The 18,785-nt window shown below is 37.8% G+C and overlaps 2 protein-coding genes across 7 annotated transcripts; both read left to right on the top strand.

Moving 5' to 3' along the window:
* The first annotated feature begins 1,056 nt into the window (after positions 1-1,056).
* On the top strand, positions 1,057-7,074 carry LOC103452062 (ultraviolet-B receptor UVR8). Of its 6 annotated transcripts, none has more exons than XM_008391540.4 (7): positions 1,057-1,406; positions 2,104-2,172; positions 2,279-2,556; positions 2,670-3,019; positions 3,129-3,530; positions 3,844-4,228; positions 4,594-5,133. In XM_008391540.4, exons 3-7 carry the CDS (start codon positions 2,332-2,334, stop codon positions 4,834-4,836), a joined length of 1,605 nt encoding a protein of 534 aa, XP_008389762.2. In that variant the 5' UTR covers positions 1,057-1,406; positions 2,104-2,172; positions 2,279-2,331; the 3' UTR covers positions 4,837-5,133. The 6 variants fall into 6 exon arrangements, with proteins under 6 accessions (XP_008389762.2, XP_028947798.1, XP_008389763.2 ...); XM_029091965.2 differs by having other exon boundaries at positions 1,060-1,406; positions 2,104-2,146; XM_070810659.1 differs by adding an exon at positions 6,822-7,074 and having other exon boundaries at positions 1,077-1,406; positions 2,104-2,556; positions 4,594-4,854.
* Positions 7,075-15,665: 8,591 nt separating this feature from the next.
* LOC103452061 (probable pectate lyase 5) lies at positions 15,666-17,823 on the top strand. The gene is made up of 4 exons (XM_008391536.4): positions 15,666-15,873; positions 16,270-17,007; positions 17,090-17,228; positions 17,364-17,823. Exons 1-4 carry the CDS (start codon positions 15,764-15,766, stop codon positions 17,583-17,585), a joined length of 1,209 nt encoding a protein of 402 aa, XP_008389758.2. The 5' UTR covers positions 15,666-15,763; the 3' UTR covers positions 17,586-17,823.
* Positions 17,824-18,785: the final 962 nt, after the last annotated feature.

The raw sequence follows: 18,785 nt of genomic DNA, 5'->3' as shown, positions 1-18,785 counted from the left end.
TGGAGAATAACTTTCACGACTAGTAATAGTTTAGCTTTTCGACCAGGTCCCCCCAAAAAAGCACAAACCATGGCCCGTTACTTACAACTTACAGCTCTCACTCCTCAATGACGACTGAAGGTTGCTAACTACTATGTAAAAGGATCTTCTCCGGATCCCTTTTTCCTAATCTACCAAATCAGGGAATTCTTATCGTTGAAATTTGATCAAACGGCTACAAGCAAGGGCCCACTTTAAAAGTTATAATAACTTCAGCCGTTGGATAAAATTTCAATGACACAGATCCCCTGATTTGATGGATTTGGAGGAAAGGATCCAGAAATGATCATTTCCGATTATATATACCTCTGCCGTCGACTAATTTCTACTTCGTTTTCATGGACTAATGGAAGGGAGATCAATAATGTAGAATGCTAAGTCGCGGCAGGGATTTTGTGTCTCTGCATTTAATTTCAATTCAAAAACGTATGAATTTTTGCTTCTCCTGTACGTATGTAAACACCCTTAACCGATCGAGCCACAAACACCACAATCTCGTTCATATATGTACTAGTGAAGTGGTAATGTTAGATTAGAATTAAAAATGATTAAAATTACAGTCCTAATTATATTGGACTTGGAACAAAACAGACGGTACCCTCTACTAATTTGATTCCAAAACGTCTTAAACAAGAACCAAGTAATTTTATATTGTCACCATTCGTGTCTAAAGCAACCAATTAGACTTTCAAAATAATTTCAATCAAATAAAAAACTTTGTGAGAAGTCCTATCTCAAAGAAAATTTTCAGTGTGTCAGAATACCTGTGTATAATACAAATTATTGTAAATAATTTTGTTAAATATCTAATTATTTATATTATGATATCAGGTGTACCGAGCTGTGTTACCGAGACACTAAAAAAATCTCTTCCTATCCTGTTCGTGATAGTTTTCACCTTGGTTTTCGTAAAACCATAGAAATTAGTTGGAGTTACCATCTCCATAGTCAAGAGGAAGAAGCTGACGTGTAGGAATGGGCATACTACAAACATATAGTAACTAGAAAAGCTTCATCACCACCCAAAAGCTAATAAGAGAGATAGAAGGGAAGAGAGTCACCTCCCAAAATCCCCCCATTGAAAAAATAAAAAAACACAAAAAACTCTCAACTATTTGTTCATATATTCATCCACTCTCTTTCTCCATAGACAAAAGCCAAAATTCCCCTTCCCTTTTATCTCTATAAATCCTTTGAGGAATATCCCATCCCACTCTCTCTGCCTTTTGATCAAAACCCCACTTCTCTGCTCTTTCATTTGATCCATTTTTTGCTGTGTTTGTCTTAAGAAAAAACGTCAAATTCTCTGCAAATTTGTTGACGGATGCAGATGATGGGTTTTCAGGAATCGTGGGTTGCTCCGATATGTAATTCTTCGTTTCCTAGTTGTTGGGTCTCGATCTCTGACGATCATAATGTAGAATTGACAAAGCTTGTTGAGCATGTGATTGTGTTATGTTTCTGCTGGATTCTGTCTCTTTGATTACTTTTGATGTTTGATCAAGTTTTTGTAAATGGTTTTTTTATTTCTCCGATGATTTTCTGATCTGGGTTTGTCAAAAGGGTTGATTTTACAGGACAATTATCTGTAAACCCCTGTTATTTGTATAAAAATATGGAGGTTTGTTTTGCTTGCCTAGGTTATTTTGATCGGGTTAATCTGACCCGTATCAGTAAAAATGAGTTTACGTGGATTAGATTTTGCATTTTGATGTCAAAACTCTTTCCTTTTTTTGGTTGTCTTTTGCCGGTGGGAATATCCATTTGTGGAAGACTAGTATTCTTCTCCTCAAAGTTTGCATCTTTTGGTGTTCCTCAAGTTTGCTTTACTATTTTGAGGTTTGGGGTTTCTTTGTTAACCCCTCTTGATTCGGAAAGTCTGAAAATTTTCGGTTTTTGTTCTGATCAAACTGTGATCAAATGATCGGGTTGTGAATTTCTCTGGTTTGTCGAATTTTGCAGATGTTTGATGTTATGACATGTTGATAGGACATAACTTGTTGCATTATTTGTTCTTGCACTTGCTGTCATGTTTTATAGGTATTTTTTTTTTTTTATTTGTAGGTTTTGAGACTTGAAGTTGTTGATCAATAACATAATTATCGAGGTAGATACCACGGCGTAGATTATCCGGTGAATAAAATTAGCAAGAATGTTTGAAAATTTAGATTCTAATGTAATGTTGGATGATTGAGAGGAGTAATTTAGTAATTGTTGTACCGATATTTCGTAATTTCAGCAATTTAGAACTCCTTTGCAAAGCTTGGCCACTGTGAACTTTGGCAGTGCCAAATGGATGCCACTGCAAGCGGAACCCCAACTATACAATACCATAACATTCCTGACCAGCCAATTACCACTATTGTTGCCACTCCTGTACCAACATTTGAAAGGCGGCAACGCCATTGCTTCGGGACCTCCACCCCCGGAGAGTTCCCTTTAGCTGCAAACCCCTCCATTGTCCTCCATGTCCTTACTGCCTGCAATTTGGATCCTCAAGACCTTGCAAAGTTAGAGGCAAGTGGCCCTTTTTTTCCCTACATTTTGGTAATGCAGCGGTGTTTTAAGTTTTTGGATTTATAATGCTGCTGGTTTGTATTTGGGTGTGCGTGTGCGTGTGTGTGTTGCAGGCAACATGTTCCTTTTTTAGGCATCCTGCGCACTTTGCTCCTGACTTTGAATTGTCCATATCGGAGCTTGCTGCTCTGGACATGTGCCGAAAAAGAGCTATATTTAAGCCAATGACAGCCGAACAGCGTCAAGAATTGAAGCAAAGATGTGGGGGTTCATGGAAACTTGTCCTGAGGTTTTTGTTGGCTGGAGAGGCATGTTACCGAAGGGAGAAATCACAGGCAATAGCAGGGCCTGGTCACAGCATTGCTGTGACTTCGAAAGGAACTGTCTACTCATTTGGCTCAAACAGCTCAGGACAGCTCGGACATGGCACAACTGAAGAGGAATGCCGGCCTAGGCCAATCAGGTTGCGAACTCTTGACTACTCCTCTGATCTGATTCTGTAAAATGCAGGAAAAAGGAAAGAGAAATAGTTGATTTGAACGAAAAGTTAATGGAACTCCGTTGTGTTGCAGATCTCTGCAAGGCACTCGAATTATTCACGCGACTACTGGGGCTGGCAGGACAATGCTGATCAGTGACGCTGGGAAAGTTTATGCCTTTGGAAAGGACTCTTTTGGCGAAACTGAGTACGGGGTTCAAGGATCAAATCTTGTTACCACTCCACAGTTGGTTGAGTCTTTGAAAGACATATTTGTGGTACAAGCTGCAATTGCAAATTTCTTCACAGCTGTGTTGTCAAGAGAGGGCAGGGTGTATACATTTTCTTGGGGCAACGATGGCAAACTTGGTCACCAAACTGAGCCAACTGATGTTGAGCCCCATCCTTTATTGGGGGCACTTGAGAATGTACCTGTGGTGCAAATTGCAGCTGGATACTGCTACCTTCTTGCTCTGGCTTGTCAACCTAATGGCATGTAAGGATTATCTGTCTTCATCAGTTTGCCTTGGAAGCATTGAGCATTCTGATTATATCGAACAATCAGCTTTTTCGGAACCAAAAAGAGTTGTTCGAGAATCTTGTTCACAATTTTTGAGAATGTTACTAAAATTAAAAAAATTATTGGGAACCTGTTCAAACTGTTTTTTCCTAAAGCATTTGATATTACTCTGACGTATTCATGTTTGTTCCTTGATAAATCCGAAACAGTTTCTGTTATTGCTGTCTTTACATTAAATCTTTTATGAAAATTATTATTTGCTCATTTGTATGATCTCGAAACCTTTCAGGTCAGTTTACTCTGTTGGCTGTGGCTTGGGTGGGAAGCTTGGACACGGTTCAAGAACTGATGAGAAGCACCCCCGACTTATTGAACAATTTCAGGTTTTGAACCTTCAGCCAATGGTGGTTGCTGCCGGAGCTTGGCATGCTGCTGTGGTGGGGCAGGATGGACGTGTCTGCACCTGGGGTTGGGGCCGTTATGGCTGCTTGGGTCACGGGAATGAAGAATGTGAATCAGTTCCCAAGGTTGTGGAAGCATTGAGCCAGGTGAAGGCGGTGCACGTTGCTACAGGGGATTACACAACCTTTGTGGTTTCAGATGTCGGTGATGTGTACTCATTTGGTTGTGGAGAATCAGCTAGTCTTGGACATAGTACTGCTGCCGATGGACAGGTCTCGTTTATTACCGCTCTATTTCATATTTCATATGGTAATTGAGTTAGTTTCCTAGTTGCAGTAAGGTTGTGCCCCTTGACTCACATTGCAGAAAGTCAATATATGAAATTCATAAATCAGTGCACACGAATTACTTGTTTCAAAATGGTATCAAATTGCTGCACATCATCTTACATCTGTAGAATGACTTCACCATCCTAGAAGAGCTTTGACGCTGTTTTCGTCGTAGATATAACTCACAAACTTCTTGTTGCTGAGTTGTATTATGTAACTGGTTATTTGTTGGCTCCGGTTTGTAGGATGAAAGGTCGTCCAGTTCACCAAGTTTCTGAATCTTGTTTCTTCTGTTGCGTCTCTTGCAGGGAAATAGGCATGCAAATGTGTTGGCACCAGAGCTAGTGACATCGCTGAAGCAAGTGAATGAGCGGGTTGTACAGATCAGTCTCACCAATTCCATATACTGGAACGCCCACACTTTCGCACTAACCGAATCAGGGAAGCTATACGCATTTGGGGCCGGAGACAAAGGGCAACTAGGCATTGAACTTGTTGCCAACCAGACAGAAAGGGGAAAGCCAGAGCTGGTCGATATTGATCTCAGATAGAGTTCATCAATATCTTTGGTATTCCCGGCCGCCATAATGCTCTATCCTCTAATTTATCATCATAACTCATTGCATTTGATGTTTGCATTCCCATGTCTACTGTGTACATAGAAACAAAAAATTGTGAAGTTTAAAGGTTATTAGGTTAATAGGGGCCTAAACCAGATTGCTAAATGGTTGTTTATATCTGAAAATTTGGCTTGCTCTTAGGCTTCAGGTAGTTGTTGATAGCAGATGATACATTTATCAAGGTTTATTTCATGACTCATTTTATCTCAAGATTAAATTTATAATTTATCTGCTGGGGTGAAAGGTGAAAACTGGGGTTAAGTGGCAATTTTCATGCTTCGCTTACCCTTTTTCTTTGAGCATTGTGACAGTTGAGGTGGCTTGAGTTATCTTTTGAGCATTGTCATTGTTAATTGTGGGATCACTGTCCACTTGGATCACTAAACTAAGTATTCAGTAGCGAGCGAGAGAAATTTACATGCAACTGGAATGTCAATGTGTCAATGCACATCATGTTTTTTTTAACATTTTACATAGCATCGCATGTTTAGTTTGAAATATTGGCACCTTGGTGTTCTAGTTGTGTAGTTGCGTGCAAGTTTTCTTAGTGGGAAAGAGAACGGAGAGGTGAGAAATGACTGTCAATTTAAGTATACCAGCCGATCATTCTTGACTCCATCAATTTGGCATTACTAGTTGCTGGATTTGTATGGTTATTATGAATTGGGATGGGAGGTTGGTTTGTGATTTCATGTCCATGATGATGGCTAAAAAACCCACTAAGCGAAGTGCTAAAAATTGGAGGCCCAACCTATCGAGTGGATGCTCTTCTAAGAATTAAGGTTTGGTTTTACCTCTTAGTACTATGGTCACGCAGTTTTTATCTTCACTTGTAAGTGAAAGGTCTTAGGTACGATTTTCGCTAAAGGTGAATTTGAACTACATCATTGCTAGCTTATTGTGAGGAAGCCCACCTCTTCCCTTTTAATGTAGATGGTATCTTCTTTTTTTTTTCTCTTTTTTTTTTAAAGAAAAAAAAAGGTCTGGCTTTACTTACAATAATACAATAATTAATCACATTTTTATAACTAAGCACTTTAATATTATGCTTAGCTCCAGATTTACGCAACAAGGTTCTGACATTGGTTTAAACGTTTAAGAGCTCGTTTAGATGTGTTTTTAAAATGACTGAAAGCGCTTTTAATGAAAATATTTTTAGAACTAATCTTTGATAAAGATGCAAGTAAATAATGGAAAAGCATTTAAGTGCTTACAGGAAGAAGCATGACTTTAAGTGCTTTTAGAACCAAAAAATATTTTCTCTAAAAACATTTTTAATTATTTTAAAAATACATCTAAATGAGCCCTAAAACATTGATGTACATAGGTGAATAGCCAGATGCATTTAAGCTATGGGCGGTGACCTCAACTATTTTTGTTTGGTCAGATGTTTTAGTGTATCGAACCGTATTTTCGGTAAATTAGAAAATCTCTTTGTTTGAAAAATGATTTATGCACTTCTTTTTTCATCACCCCATTTAATAAAGATCCTTCCAACTCTTATTTATATTTTACCATTCAAGGACTGAAACAAAAAAGAATATGGCAAATCGAGTATTTGAATGGCTCATATTTGAGTGGGATTTTCGTTTTAGTGCACATTTGAAACTCCAATCAAGAATTTTATTGTTAAATTGTGAATTGAGTTGCACCCACTTCCAACACTTATTTAAGCTGTTTCTATGAAAATCCCATTTTCTTATATATATATCCATTTTTATAAAATTTTCATTTTCCATTTTTTCTTTGTAAACTCAATCATTTGAACCAATTGAAATTGGATTATCTTCTAATCCAATGTTGGATCGGACTGAAATTTATCTAAATTCAGCCGAACAACACCAAATGATCATAATATCACAGTATGAATAATAAAGTAGTCCTCTAAGAATTTATTTATTTATTTTTTGTTACAGGGGGGCCTAAAGTCCAAGTGGGACCGTCAAACAAAGAAGGGCATTGGTTCAAGGGGCTTACGTTAACATCCCGACTCCTACCAACTTCAGAAATAGCATGATTGAAGGAGAAGGGTCATCCAACACAATAAAATCCAGATTCCTCAAAAAACTCAATTTTGCTAAACCTTCAGCTATCATATTTCTTTCTCTATAAATATGACTTAAATCACATTGATCTAATCGAAAAATCAAGTGATGACCCTATTATTTATCCGTATCTAGAGATTAGAATGAAAGAGGTGATACATTATCTTTTTTTAATAGGATGATACATTCTCATTTTAGTTAAGGGATAAAAAAAAAAACCTAACGAAAAGTTCAAAAAAACTTCATTTTTAATGAAAAACCATTTTTAAAGGTATAGTGAATAGTACCAGCGAAAAGTATAAATGTGGTTTTTCGTTAAAAGTGAACAGTACTGGGAGTGTTTTGTTAAAACTCCCATAAAAAAAAGTATGGAATGGTTATGGTAACAATAATGCAACTATGAATTCTAGTTGGGTGGGAAAAAATATACAATAAAACAAATATCAAGGGGAATATGTTCACATCATTAGTTCCACAACTTATCCAATCATTATTTGATTATTAAATTCTATTAACATATGTTAAGGATACTATCTTGAAAGAGGGCACTCTCTTCAGTTTAACGTTAAGTCCCGTTTCAATGTTACAAAACATTGTGCAAAAAAAAAAAAGAGATGAATGAGAGAGTCCCCTTAAGAGTTCTCAGTTGGAAATCATGACTTGTATAAACGTTATGTATATATTATTGTAATAGGATGAATTACAATTCTCTTAAACGCATGTGTTATAGATCACGAATTGTATATGTCATGTAGGTGGTCGTACCAATCGTATACGACTTCTATGCACGACAAGGTCTCCTTGTACCACAAGAAATGAATGCTTCCAAAAGATATTACTTGTTTAGGGTTTGCTAGGACCCAAAGAAAGGCATAAGCTTCAATAAGATATCATTTGAACTTCAAAGAAGGGGCATATGCTTCAATAAGATATCATTTTATTATCTATTGAAATTTCCAAATAGTAAGGGAAATAGTTTTACTAACCACTTTAAGTAGTGATGAAATGAGTTTAAATTAAAAAATTTGTCATTGTAAATATATTAACCGTACTTATTTAGTGACAATCAATGTTGTCATGATACTCACCGTTAATTTAGGGTGGTGATTGGTGAGAAAAAATACACCAAATAGTAAGCAAGCAACTTCTTCAGGCAGGGGTGGATGGAAGTAGGGACCAAGGTGGTCACAGGACAACAAGCCCAACAAGCATTCGATGAAATGCCTCAGTGAATAAGTTAATTTTTTTTTTGTGCTACGCGCTCTGTTCCTACTTGTATTTACCATTGGAACCCCTAATGTTCAAACTCTGGATCCGCCGCTGCCTTCAAGCACCCTGTCTTTTGTTTAATTTGTTGTAACAAGCTGTTCTTTTTATTTATTTGTTGCCATGATGAACTTCGCACCAAGTTTGCGAATCCTTATCCATTCTGTCCATGGCGTGTGTGAAAGAATATGTTGGCATGTGATGTGCAGGAGACTTGGTTGTGTTATTTGCAGAATGAAACAACACTAATCATGGAGTTTTGACCCTCAAACTCAGAGAAGCCCTGGTCTTAACGGTGTTTGCCTACAGCTACTAATAAATCATGCACCTTAAGCACTTAAACGAAGACCCAATATTATATCATATTTATATTAATCTATCTTTTTATATTATACAAAGATATATGTACATAGCGGGTGGTAAAATAAATGGAAGTTTTAAAGAAACACTCCCGTTATTGTTCACTTTTAATGAAAAATCACATTTTTTACTTTTCTCTGGTACTATTTACTACACCTTTGTTTGTCATTTTTCATTAAAACTAAAGTTTTTTATGACTTTTCGTTAGTTTTCCTAAAATAAATTAGTATCAAAATCATCATTCACGAAATATATTGTCATATAAAATTTCTCATTTATAAATAAAGAAAAATCGACAAAACAATACTACGTATTATGTAGTTTTTTTTTTTTTTTGAACGATAATATTTACACTAAAAAATCGAATATAAGATTTGTCTCACTTATCCGTAGTATTAAGTGGCACATATTATACGTAGTTATATGTTGAATTATACAAATATCAGTCGTATGGAGTTTCAAACCCCACCAGTTACGTAACCATGGCCAGGCCGTGCATGGGTCAGGATTCACGGGCGGCGTTCGTTTTAACTTTTAACAATGAAATAAAAGTCAGACTCCAGAAGATACAAATGCTAGCTACTGGACAACCCTGCAAAACATAGAAAAATACGAGAGTGATTAATTATTAATAATTATATATTATAATCCATAATTGGACGACCCTGCAATGTTGAGGAAACACATTAATTAAGCATTTTTATTAACTAATAATGTTTGTTTATAAGAATCCGAAGTACCGTACACATCGCTAATCGAATCTCTTACGTACAGTGGAGACTCGATTGGACACAGATAATTTTCGATCGAGCTCCTCCTCTGCTGTTCAATTATTTGGTTGAAATATTGGAAGACAAAGAAGCAAAGCTTTAATTTCCTTCCCCACACATGTTCTTTCCCTGTAGCCTTGAGCAATTCACATGCTTGTTCATGTGTAGACCCGGTTGTAGTACTTTGCATACATTATTTATAGGTATGTGAGTCTTGTGAGACAAGTACATACGAACGTACGTACATACGTAGGAGGATCGATCTTGTTTTCTAGCTAGCTAGACTGTCGGTGATGAAGATCTCAGTTTTATTAAATATGGTAAAATAGTACTAAATTAAATTGTGACAATTTGTTAATGCACTAATATGAGTGTGTGTGTATATACATACATACATACATACACACATACATATATATATATATATATATACATATTCTGCAGACGATGAGGCCTATGTGAATGTATTGCAGATGCGACAAGTTCTGAAAGATGGAGCATAATCTCAATAAGATAAGTATATCAGAAAGTTTTGAAAGAGACTGTTGTCAAAGAGGAACCCTACATAAATAAAGGGGCTGCAATTTGTGAAGACGAACCCTACATAAATAAAGGGGCTACAGTTTGTGAACTTCAAAGGGAGTTAACCCTATCAACCCGCCAAATAAGTTTAGTCCCTGTAGAGCAATTTTTCAGACTATTCTTACGTGGTGTCATAAATTTATTCAAATTATAACATGTTTGATTCTTGTTAATATCTTAAAAATATGAGGCATATCAACATTATTGTCTGTTGATTATAACACATTGCAACCAAGTACTCACAAAAAATTTGAGAGTTGCTTTATCAAATGAGCTTTTCCTTCGAAGCTATAATCCCCAATTAGGGTTTTCCGTCGAGGCAATTAAGGGTGAAATATTTTCTGAGATGGCTGTAAATTTAACACGCACATTTAGGTAAGCAAGATATCCACTCTGTTTTCCGGGCCAAATGATTGGTGAGCAAGAATCAAGATACTTAATTATGTCATTTGTAGTGATTTGCCAGCAATACCAACTCCCTGACACGTGTTGAGTGGATGAGCATGTGGCCTAACAGTAGTAGTCACCACACTCATCACTCTTCACCCACACACAGCAATAAGTATTTCTGGATGGAGATCGACTCATGCAAATGGCAAAAAATGGGATTTGCCTTTTATTGTGAGTACATTTTATATTTGGCCACCACCCTTTTTAAATTTTGAATGGATTTTTGCTCATTACCTAAATTAGTGGGTATCATCACCATTTTAATTTTCAATAATTTAATTTATCTACAGACTATTGTACAAATATTTTATTTTAAGAATGAGTGATTGCCCTTTTCCGATCAAAATATAAACTCATACAACAACAATCAATGCAACTAATTATGCGTAGGGTTCAGATTTGATCAAACACTGGGGGAATCTAGTTGAGGAGAATGATCTCCAAATCCTTCATTATTTCAACGAGTACTCCATCTTCTTCCCCATCTTCAGTCCGTACCGAGAAGACCAGCAAGTATTGTGCTTCGTTGCATGGTAAGAACTCATCATCCTGCAAGCATGAAACTTCATTTGTTTTCTCAACTTTAACACGTGATAGTGGGAACGGCAACAGAAAACTTAATCAGGGCCATTTTTAGGAGGGTCCTCTAGATTTATAATATTTTGGATCTCAAGAATTAGGTGAAGAAAACGATTGATCGAAATTTTTTTTACCGTTCTTGAGTATATGACTTCGAATGATAAAATATTCTCCAATAGTGACGCACATGAGGATCAATCATATTTGTTTTCTTTCCTCTTTCATGAGATCTAGAGTAATTATAGTGCTCTCTTTTGAAGAAGGGAAAAAAAGAATAATATCATACTACTTCTATGGATCCCACCACCTCATATGAGACGGACAAAGGTGAAGTTGAAAAAATAGTTTCAGTCCCTAGCTAGCATTTGCTTAGAAAAGTAATAACGTATTTCGTATTAACGTTGGTATTACAATTTGGTATATAATTTGGTTCTTCGTGTCAAAATTTCAAAGTCGAGCCAACATATCATTTGTAATCATATTTACAAAGTCTTCTTGAAGCCGCTTGCCAACATCCCAACAAATGCTGAATTTAATTTATGAGAAAAAGTTTATGTGCGATAAAGAGTATAATCATTCAATATAAACTTTAATTTATTCTATCAACTTACTAATGTGGGATACATTCTTCAACGCTTCCAACTTTCAAATTTGATCGTTTTAACTCGAGTTGTATATATGTAGCCAACTAGCCGTGAATTTTCATTTTAGTGTAGTTGCTTGTTTCAAGTTTTGAACCCATGCAATGCAACTTCAGGCCAATATCAAAATGGAAAGAAAACTCCACATTGGCGGGTGCAGTTCGGTACCGGATCAACTACCAGCATTAACGGCCCCAGATTCTGAGAATTGAATATCAGAGGCTTCAGATTTGACCCCAAACACCGTGGGACTCACCTCCGGAAAGTTTAAGGGAACAAAGCTCACATGGGAGAACGTGGCTACCCTACAGAAATACGCCACGTCATCACGTGGAGGATAGTACGGACCACCCATGTGGTCTAAAGCTAAATAGGCCCGACTCAATTCTCAAGAGATTTTGTTATCAAGAGTTTTTTGGCTTATCTTAATTTCAGTGGGTGCAAAGAGAAAAAGTCCCTTTGTTATCTTCCACAAATCTTCTCAATTTCCAATTGTTGAATTAAATGAATTAGAAAAGATCAAAAAATAAAAATTAATAAAAGATATGTAAGAAATAAAAAGGAATATGTGGATAACATCATCTGTCTACAAATTCAACATACAATAATAAGACCATCAATATTTGAATTCATTTTCGTTTTTCACTTATTGTAAGTGAAAGATCTTTGATTGGAGTTGTATAAATAGAGAATTTGAAGTCTAATTATAAGTGATATGTTATGTCGATGTGATTTAGTCCAAATCTTGACTCTTAATACCATTTTTTTGGTTGAATAAAGTTTAGAGAGAGGGGAGGCTACCTGTCACATCCCAGACTGGCTCCGTTGTAGCATGATATTGTTCGTTTTGGGCCACACCCTCAATATTTGGTTTCTGGGAACTCACATGAGAATTTCCCAGTGGATCACCCATCCTAGGAATGCTCTCGCTTGAACTCGCTTAACTTCAAAGTTCCGATGGAATCCGAAGCCAATAAGTCCCCAAAAGGCCTTGTGCTATATGGAGGTGGTCATGTACATATAAGGCACATCACCCCTCTTCGTTGGTCGATTTGGGATGTTACAATTCACCACCTTAAGGGCCTGACTTCCTTGTCGGCACACTAGCACCGAATGGCAGAGTGACTCTGATACCAAATTGTCACATCCCAGACCGGCTCCGCCGTAGCACGATATTGTCCGCTTTGGGCCATGTCATCACGGTGCTATATGGAGATGGGCATGTACATATAAGGCACATCACCCCCTCTTCGTTGGTCGATGTGGGATGTTACAATTCACCACCTTAAGAGCAACTCCAGCCATGCTCTTTGCTGGGGGGACGAGCTGCAGGAAAGGGCCTGAGGGCCGGTTGGTTCTTCTCCAGCCATGGAGAGCCCGAGTGAGGGTGTGAGCCCGAGTGAGAGAGGGGTGGGCAATTGACAGGCTTGTGGCCCGAGGCCCGTGATGTCAGGCCTGGGTCCAGGCTTTTTTTCTTTTCTTTTTTTTGTTTTTTTGTGTCAGGCGCGTGCCCCTCACTCGCGAGTGGGGGCGCGTTGCCTGACAGGATTTCAGGCAAGTGGCCCGCGCGCCAGTTACCGTTGGGAAGCCACGTGGCTTCCCACAGTCTGTTCGATCCCAACGGCTCTTTAATACGAGCCGTCCGATTTGCAACGGTAATAAAAAAAACTGATTTTATATCAACCATTCGATCTAAGATCAACGATTGATATTAATCTGCTTTATAAATAAATAAATAAAGAGAAAATAGTTTTAAAATTAAGAAAAGTTACCGTTATGACACGTGGCACAATCTGGAGTGTTAGAATTCAAAATTTTTAAAATCCAACTGCAGAGATTAATTATTTGAATAAAAAAATTTAAAAAATTGTAAAAAATCCGAAAAAATTGTCAAAAAATCTGAAAAAAATTTGTAAAAAATTGTTTTTACTTTTCTATAAATACCACTTCTTCTCCATCTACCTTACACCACAATTTCATATTTTCTCAACTACTTTCAATCAAATTCCTATCTTTCTCTCAAAGTTTCAATCCAATTTTTTTCCACAAAATGATTATCTTTCTCAAAAGATAACGACACGTGGCACAATGACATTGGATAAAAATCTTATTGAAATCCATCACTAAATAATTGTTTTTTTATAAAATGACACGTGGCGCAACGAGAACGATTTAAAAAATCTTATCCGAAATTACAAATAATTTTATTTTGTATTATTTAAACAAACAAAAAAAACTAATATTTTATTGCCTATTGCCAGGGGAGAGGGCTCCAAGGGTGGAGATGCAAATGACAATTACTGTTCATTAATGGCAGTTACTGTTCAAAATGGTGGATTCAATAGTGGATTGCCAGGGGGAGGGCTCCATGGGTGGAGTTGCTCTAAGGGCCTGACTTCCTCGTCGGCACACTAGCACCGAATGGCAGAGTGACTCTAATACCAAATTGTCACATCCCAGACCGGCTCTGCCGTAGCACGATATTGTCCGCTTTAGGCCATGCCATCAAGGTTTTTTTTTTTTTTGTGAACTCACACAAGAACTTCCCAATAGGTCACCCATCCTAGGAATGCTTTTGTCCGAACTCGCTTAACTTCGGAGTTATGATGGAATCTGAAGCCAGTGAGTCTCGAAAAGGCCTTGTGCTATATGGACGTGGTCATATACATATAAGGCACATCACCCCCTCTTCGTTGGTCGATGTGGGATGTTACACTACCCATCTTAGTGCCAGAGTATACCACAAGCTTTTTTTTATGACTTACAGGGGGGTCTTGACCTCTTTTTTTGGTTTTTACAGAGCATCACTAAGAGAGATTGCCGACAATGAAACTCGAATTTAAGCCTTGAACTAACGAAGAAAAATAAGCATTATCAACTCAATCAACCTTCATTAGCACTCTTACTACCATTTCTATCAAACCCTAAACACATGTTTTTTAATGCAACCCTAAACACATGCTATAATTAGGGAGAGGAAACTTTTAGCAAAAAAATAATAAATTAAAAAAAGAAGGGTGAGATCGTCGCCAAATTGCCACATGCAACAAGGCACAAAAGTCAATCGGGTATTTATACATGATCCTTGATCTAATTAACTTTTCACACTATCAGAAAGAGAAGAGCTAGATTCAAACTTTACACAAGCCACACATCATTAGATTCTCTTATGTGCTCACCACACCATTCTACGTACTCTTTGCACTCCAAATATAACATGTCAAAATTGTTCAGATGCCTAAAGGGACCTGAGGACCGACGTTAATTTTTACCATTTCACACTTCACTACGAGTTTGTATCTACGTATCTAAAGTTTTGTGTTCGATCTACATTCTTCAAACATTATTTTCAACAGGACGATGGTAATGCGTGATTTGATTTAAGAGAGAGTTAGAGACAAAAACTTAGCGGCAAGGCACTAAAATAAGAAACTACAATATGTCATCGATGGAATGGCAATAACAAGATGCAATAGAATTATAGAAGCTTGCTATTTTTGTGAAATGATATGGAGAAAGAAGGGAAGTTTGTCTACAAATTTACCGCATCATGCCATGCCGACACAACTTTCATCGAGAAAAGTGTCGGTGTACAGTTCGGTAGATAAATAATGTATCTCTTGTTTTCTCTCGCCCTAGGGTTTTGGCTAATATTACACCCTTCTTTTCAAGAATTGCATGTTTCTTTTGGTTCAAAGGTTGGTCATAAACTCTTTGATTAAACATTTTGATTTAGGCTTGGTTTTTTTTTAACTTGTTGGTTTTGGATACACTTATAAAGTCAGTAGGCATCAAGTTCGACTCATAAAATCGTAGAATATATCGTCACCCAAAAACAAAAGCATTATGGATTAGTATGCAAATCAGCAAATTATAGAAGAAATTCAACTATCAAACGTCACATTATAGTTCACAAAGTATGGTCTAAAAAGACAATCTCTAACGTCACTCATTACTTAACGGCAAAACTAGTGTAATGGGACCCTTTGAATCAGAAATGATGGATGGATGGCCCCACATACGATCACATTGTATAATATTGAGGTTCTTAAACCCTTTCGTCCCCTATATATAATCTCACTTTCCTTCAACTTCCTCACAAGTATTCTCTGCCTACTCTGCTCTCTCCCTGCTTTTGTTTCAAGCAGAGAAGTAGAAAGAAATTATGGCAATGCCACTCTCCCTTTTGCTGATCCTCTCTCTCCTCCTAATCCCAACAACCATTTCCTCCTCCCCGGTCAAAGTTCCTGAACTGGTGATGCAACAAGTACAAGAGTATGATCGATATTCAAACACTTGCAAAGTTAAAGATTGGGAAATAATTTTTGCACTCTTGTTTTATCATTATGCACTTTTGCTTTGTCTTCGATTCTCTTTTGATTTACTCAACCCAACAGTTTGAGTAAAAGAGCGTGCAGTGCATGAGAGAAAAAGGGGTGCAAATATCATTTTTCTCATAGTTATTTACTTAGTCTTGCTAACAGATTATTGATATTGTGTTAATATCATCGTCACTAATAAAACGTACGGACATGCTATTGTTACATTTTCGAAAATATCGACACATTATCAACGTCATCATGCACAGAGAGTTTCTGGTTATGTACTCGAGTAAAAGTAGGTAATTACTAACAATGTGTACTTAATTTTGGGTATTGTCTCTTTTTACAGGAGCATCAATGCCTCAAGGAGAAATTTGGGTTATCTTTCATGTGGCACCGGAAACCCCATTGACGACTGCTGGAGGTGTGACCCCAACTGGGAGAAGAACCGCCAGCGGCTAGCCGACTGCGCAATCGGGTTCGGAAAGCACGCCATTGGCGGCAGGGACGGTAAAATCTACGTGGTCACGGACTCAGGCGACCATCCGGTGAACCCTAAACCCGGAACCCTCCGATACGGCGTGATCCAAAACGAACCGCTCTGGATCGTATTCCAGCGTGACATGACGATCAAGCTGAAAGAAGAACTGATGATGAACTCCTTCAAGACCATCGACGGCAGAGGAGCCAGCGTCCACATTGCCGGTGGGCCCTGCATTACCATACAGTACGTGACCAACATTATCATCCACGGATTAAACATTCACGACTGCAAGCAAGGCGGGAACGCCTATGTGAGGGACTCGCCGGAGCATTTTGGGTGGCGGACGCTTTCCGACGGAGACGGGGTTTCTATTTTTGGTGGTAGTCATGTTTGGGTGGATCATAACTCTCTTTCGAACTGCCGTGACGGGCTCATTGATGCCATACACGGTTCCACTTCCATCACCATTTCTAACAATTACATGACGCATCATGACAAGGTCATGCTCTTGGGGCACAGTGATTCCTACACTCAGGACAAGAATATGCAGGTCACCATTGCATTCAACCACTTTGGAGAAGGCCTTGTTCAGAGGATGCCAAGGTAACTAATCAATATATAATTACGGGTCAGTGGAAAGGTGAATTGACAAGCTTTTTTTTTTTTTTTTTTTTGAATTATGCAGATGTAGACATGGGAACTTTCATGTGGTGAACAATGACTACACCCATTGGGAAATGTATGCTATTGGCGGGAGTGCTTCTCCAACCATCAACAGCCAAGGCAACAGATTTCTAGCACCAAATGATAGATTCAACAAAGAGGTGAGCAGTGAACATTAATTCCAGTAAAGCAAAGAATAATTTCAATTAATTACTGCAACACATTAAATTTTGTTCAGCATAATTCTTCTCGAAATCAAGATTTTGTAAGGTGAAAATTTGAGTTACTTTTTTCAGGTCACCAAGCATGAGGATGCGCCACAGAAGGAGTGGAGCAAATGGAACTGGAGGTCCTCGGGAGATTTGCTGCTAAACGGTGCGTTCTTCACAGCATCCGGTGCAGGAGCATCTTCTAGTTACGCCAAGGCATCGAGCTTGGGTGCGAGACCGTCGTCGCTCGTGAGTTCACTCACTGCCGGAGCTGGTTCGCTCAGGTGCAAGAAGGGCTCGCGTTGCTGACCATCACGGGGAAGGATAAAATGGGAAAAATAAGACCAACTGTAATTACAGCAGCTAGTGTTTTGATTTTTCTTGTATATCAGTACCAGTGTTTCGCTTTTAACCTTATGGTAATTTTCAACCTTGGCTTTTCACCTTTGAGAATTATGTGTAACTTCTTCTCAGATGTCTTGATCGTGAAAGAAACAAGGCCAAAGTGTTGATGTAATTGAATATGAAATGAAAGCAAAATTTCGTACTTTTCTCCTGAGTTTTTGAGTGTTACCGACTGTGTACAACCATATTTTATTTACGTAATGAGAGAGATGTACAACTAGTCGTTGAAACTCGGCGGATATGCATTGAGGTTCTAATTTGAAGAAGAATTTGCATGGCATAAATATCCCACGTTTGTTTTATTAGCACGAGACATCGTTGTAACGCTATAATGCTAGAGTGGCACTCACATGGGGTCGGTGCAGTGGTTACGGATGAGTTGAGCTAAAGTTGTGAGTAAATAAATGCTGTCACTGGACTGAATTTATGGGGCCACCATCTTCTTCTTCTGCAGACCAAAAGTGGATGATTTTCAACAGGATATGTACGAGTTTTGACAAATTTGCAGAACATCCAAGCGTTTCACGTTGCCTCCATCCAATCCAACAGCCACAACCAACCCAAGTGCTTACTATTAAATTTTCTGCCCCCAGTTTGCCATAAATGTTGCCACCACAATTCCTAATCGACCCATGTTATCACTGTGCCCTCCAGAATAGCAAACCATATGGTCGGCAGAGTTTCATTTAGAAATGAAAAATAAATAAATAAATGGGGCATTGCAGGTTTCTCATTCCCCACTACTTTATTTCTAAAGTTTATTTCTGAATTTAGGGGCCTACTATACGGCAATGTATCGTGTACATTATGTTATTTTACATTCTTAATCGTACATTTAACCGTTAAATTAAGCAAAATTTTATAAGTTTTGCTAATTATGATGTTGGATGCAGATATAAATCTTAGAAGCCACACATGGAAAGATTGGATCTTTATTATCTAAGAGTTCAAAATTTGCTATGAAGACAAAATCTCAAGTCCCAAGTTTTCACATATGAAATGATTTCACCATCAGACATTGAGAGCAACATGCACATTGGGAAGACTGACAAATCTTGAGCACGATGGCATCTTTCTATCAACTGGCATTGAGGTGGATCTACA

This window comes from Malus domestica, chromosome 13, assembly GCF_042453785.1.
Source record: "Malus domestica chromosome 13, GDT2T_hap1".
Taxonomy (NCBI): Eukaryota; Viridiplantae; Streptophyta; class Magnoliopsida; order Rosales; family Rosaceae; genus Malus; species Malus domestica.
This window is presented reverse-complemented; position numbering and strand designations above follow the sequence as displayed.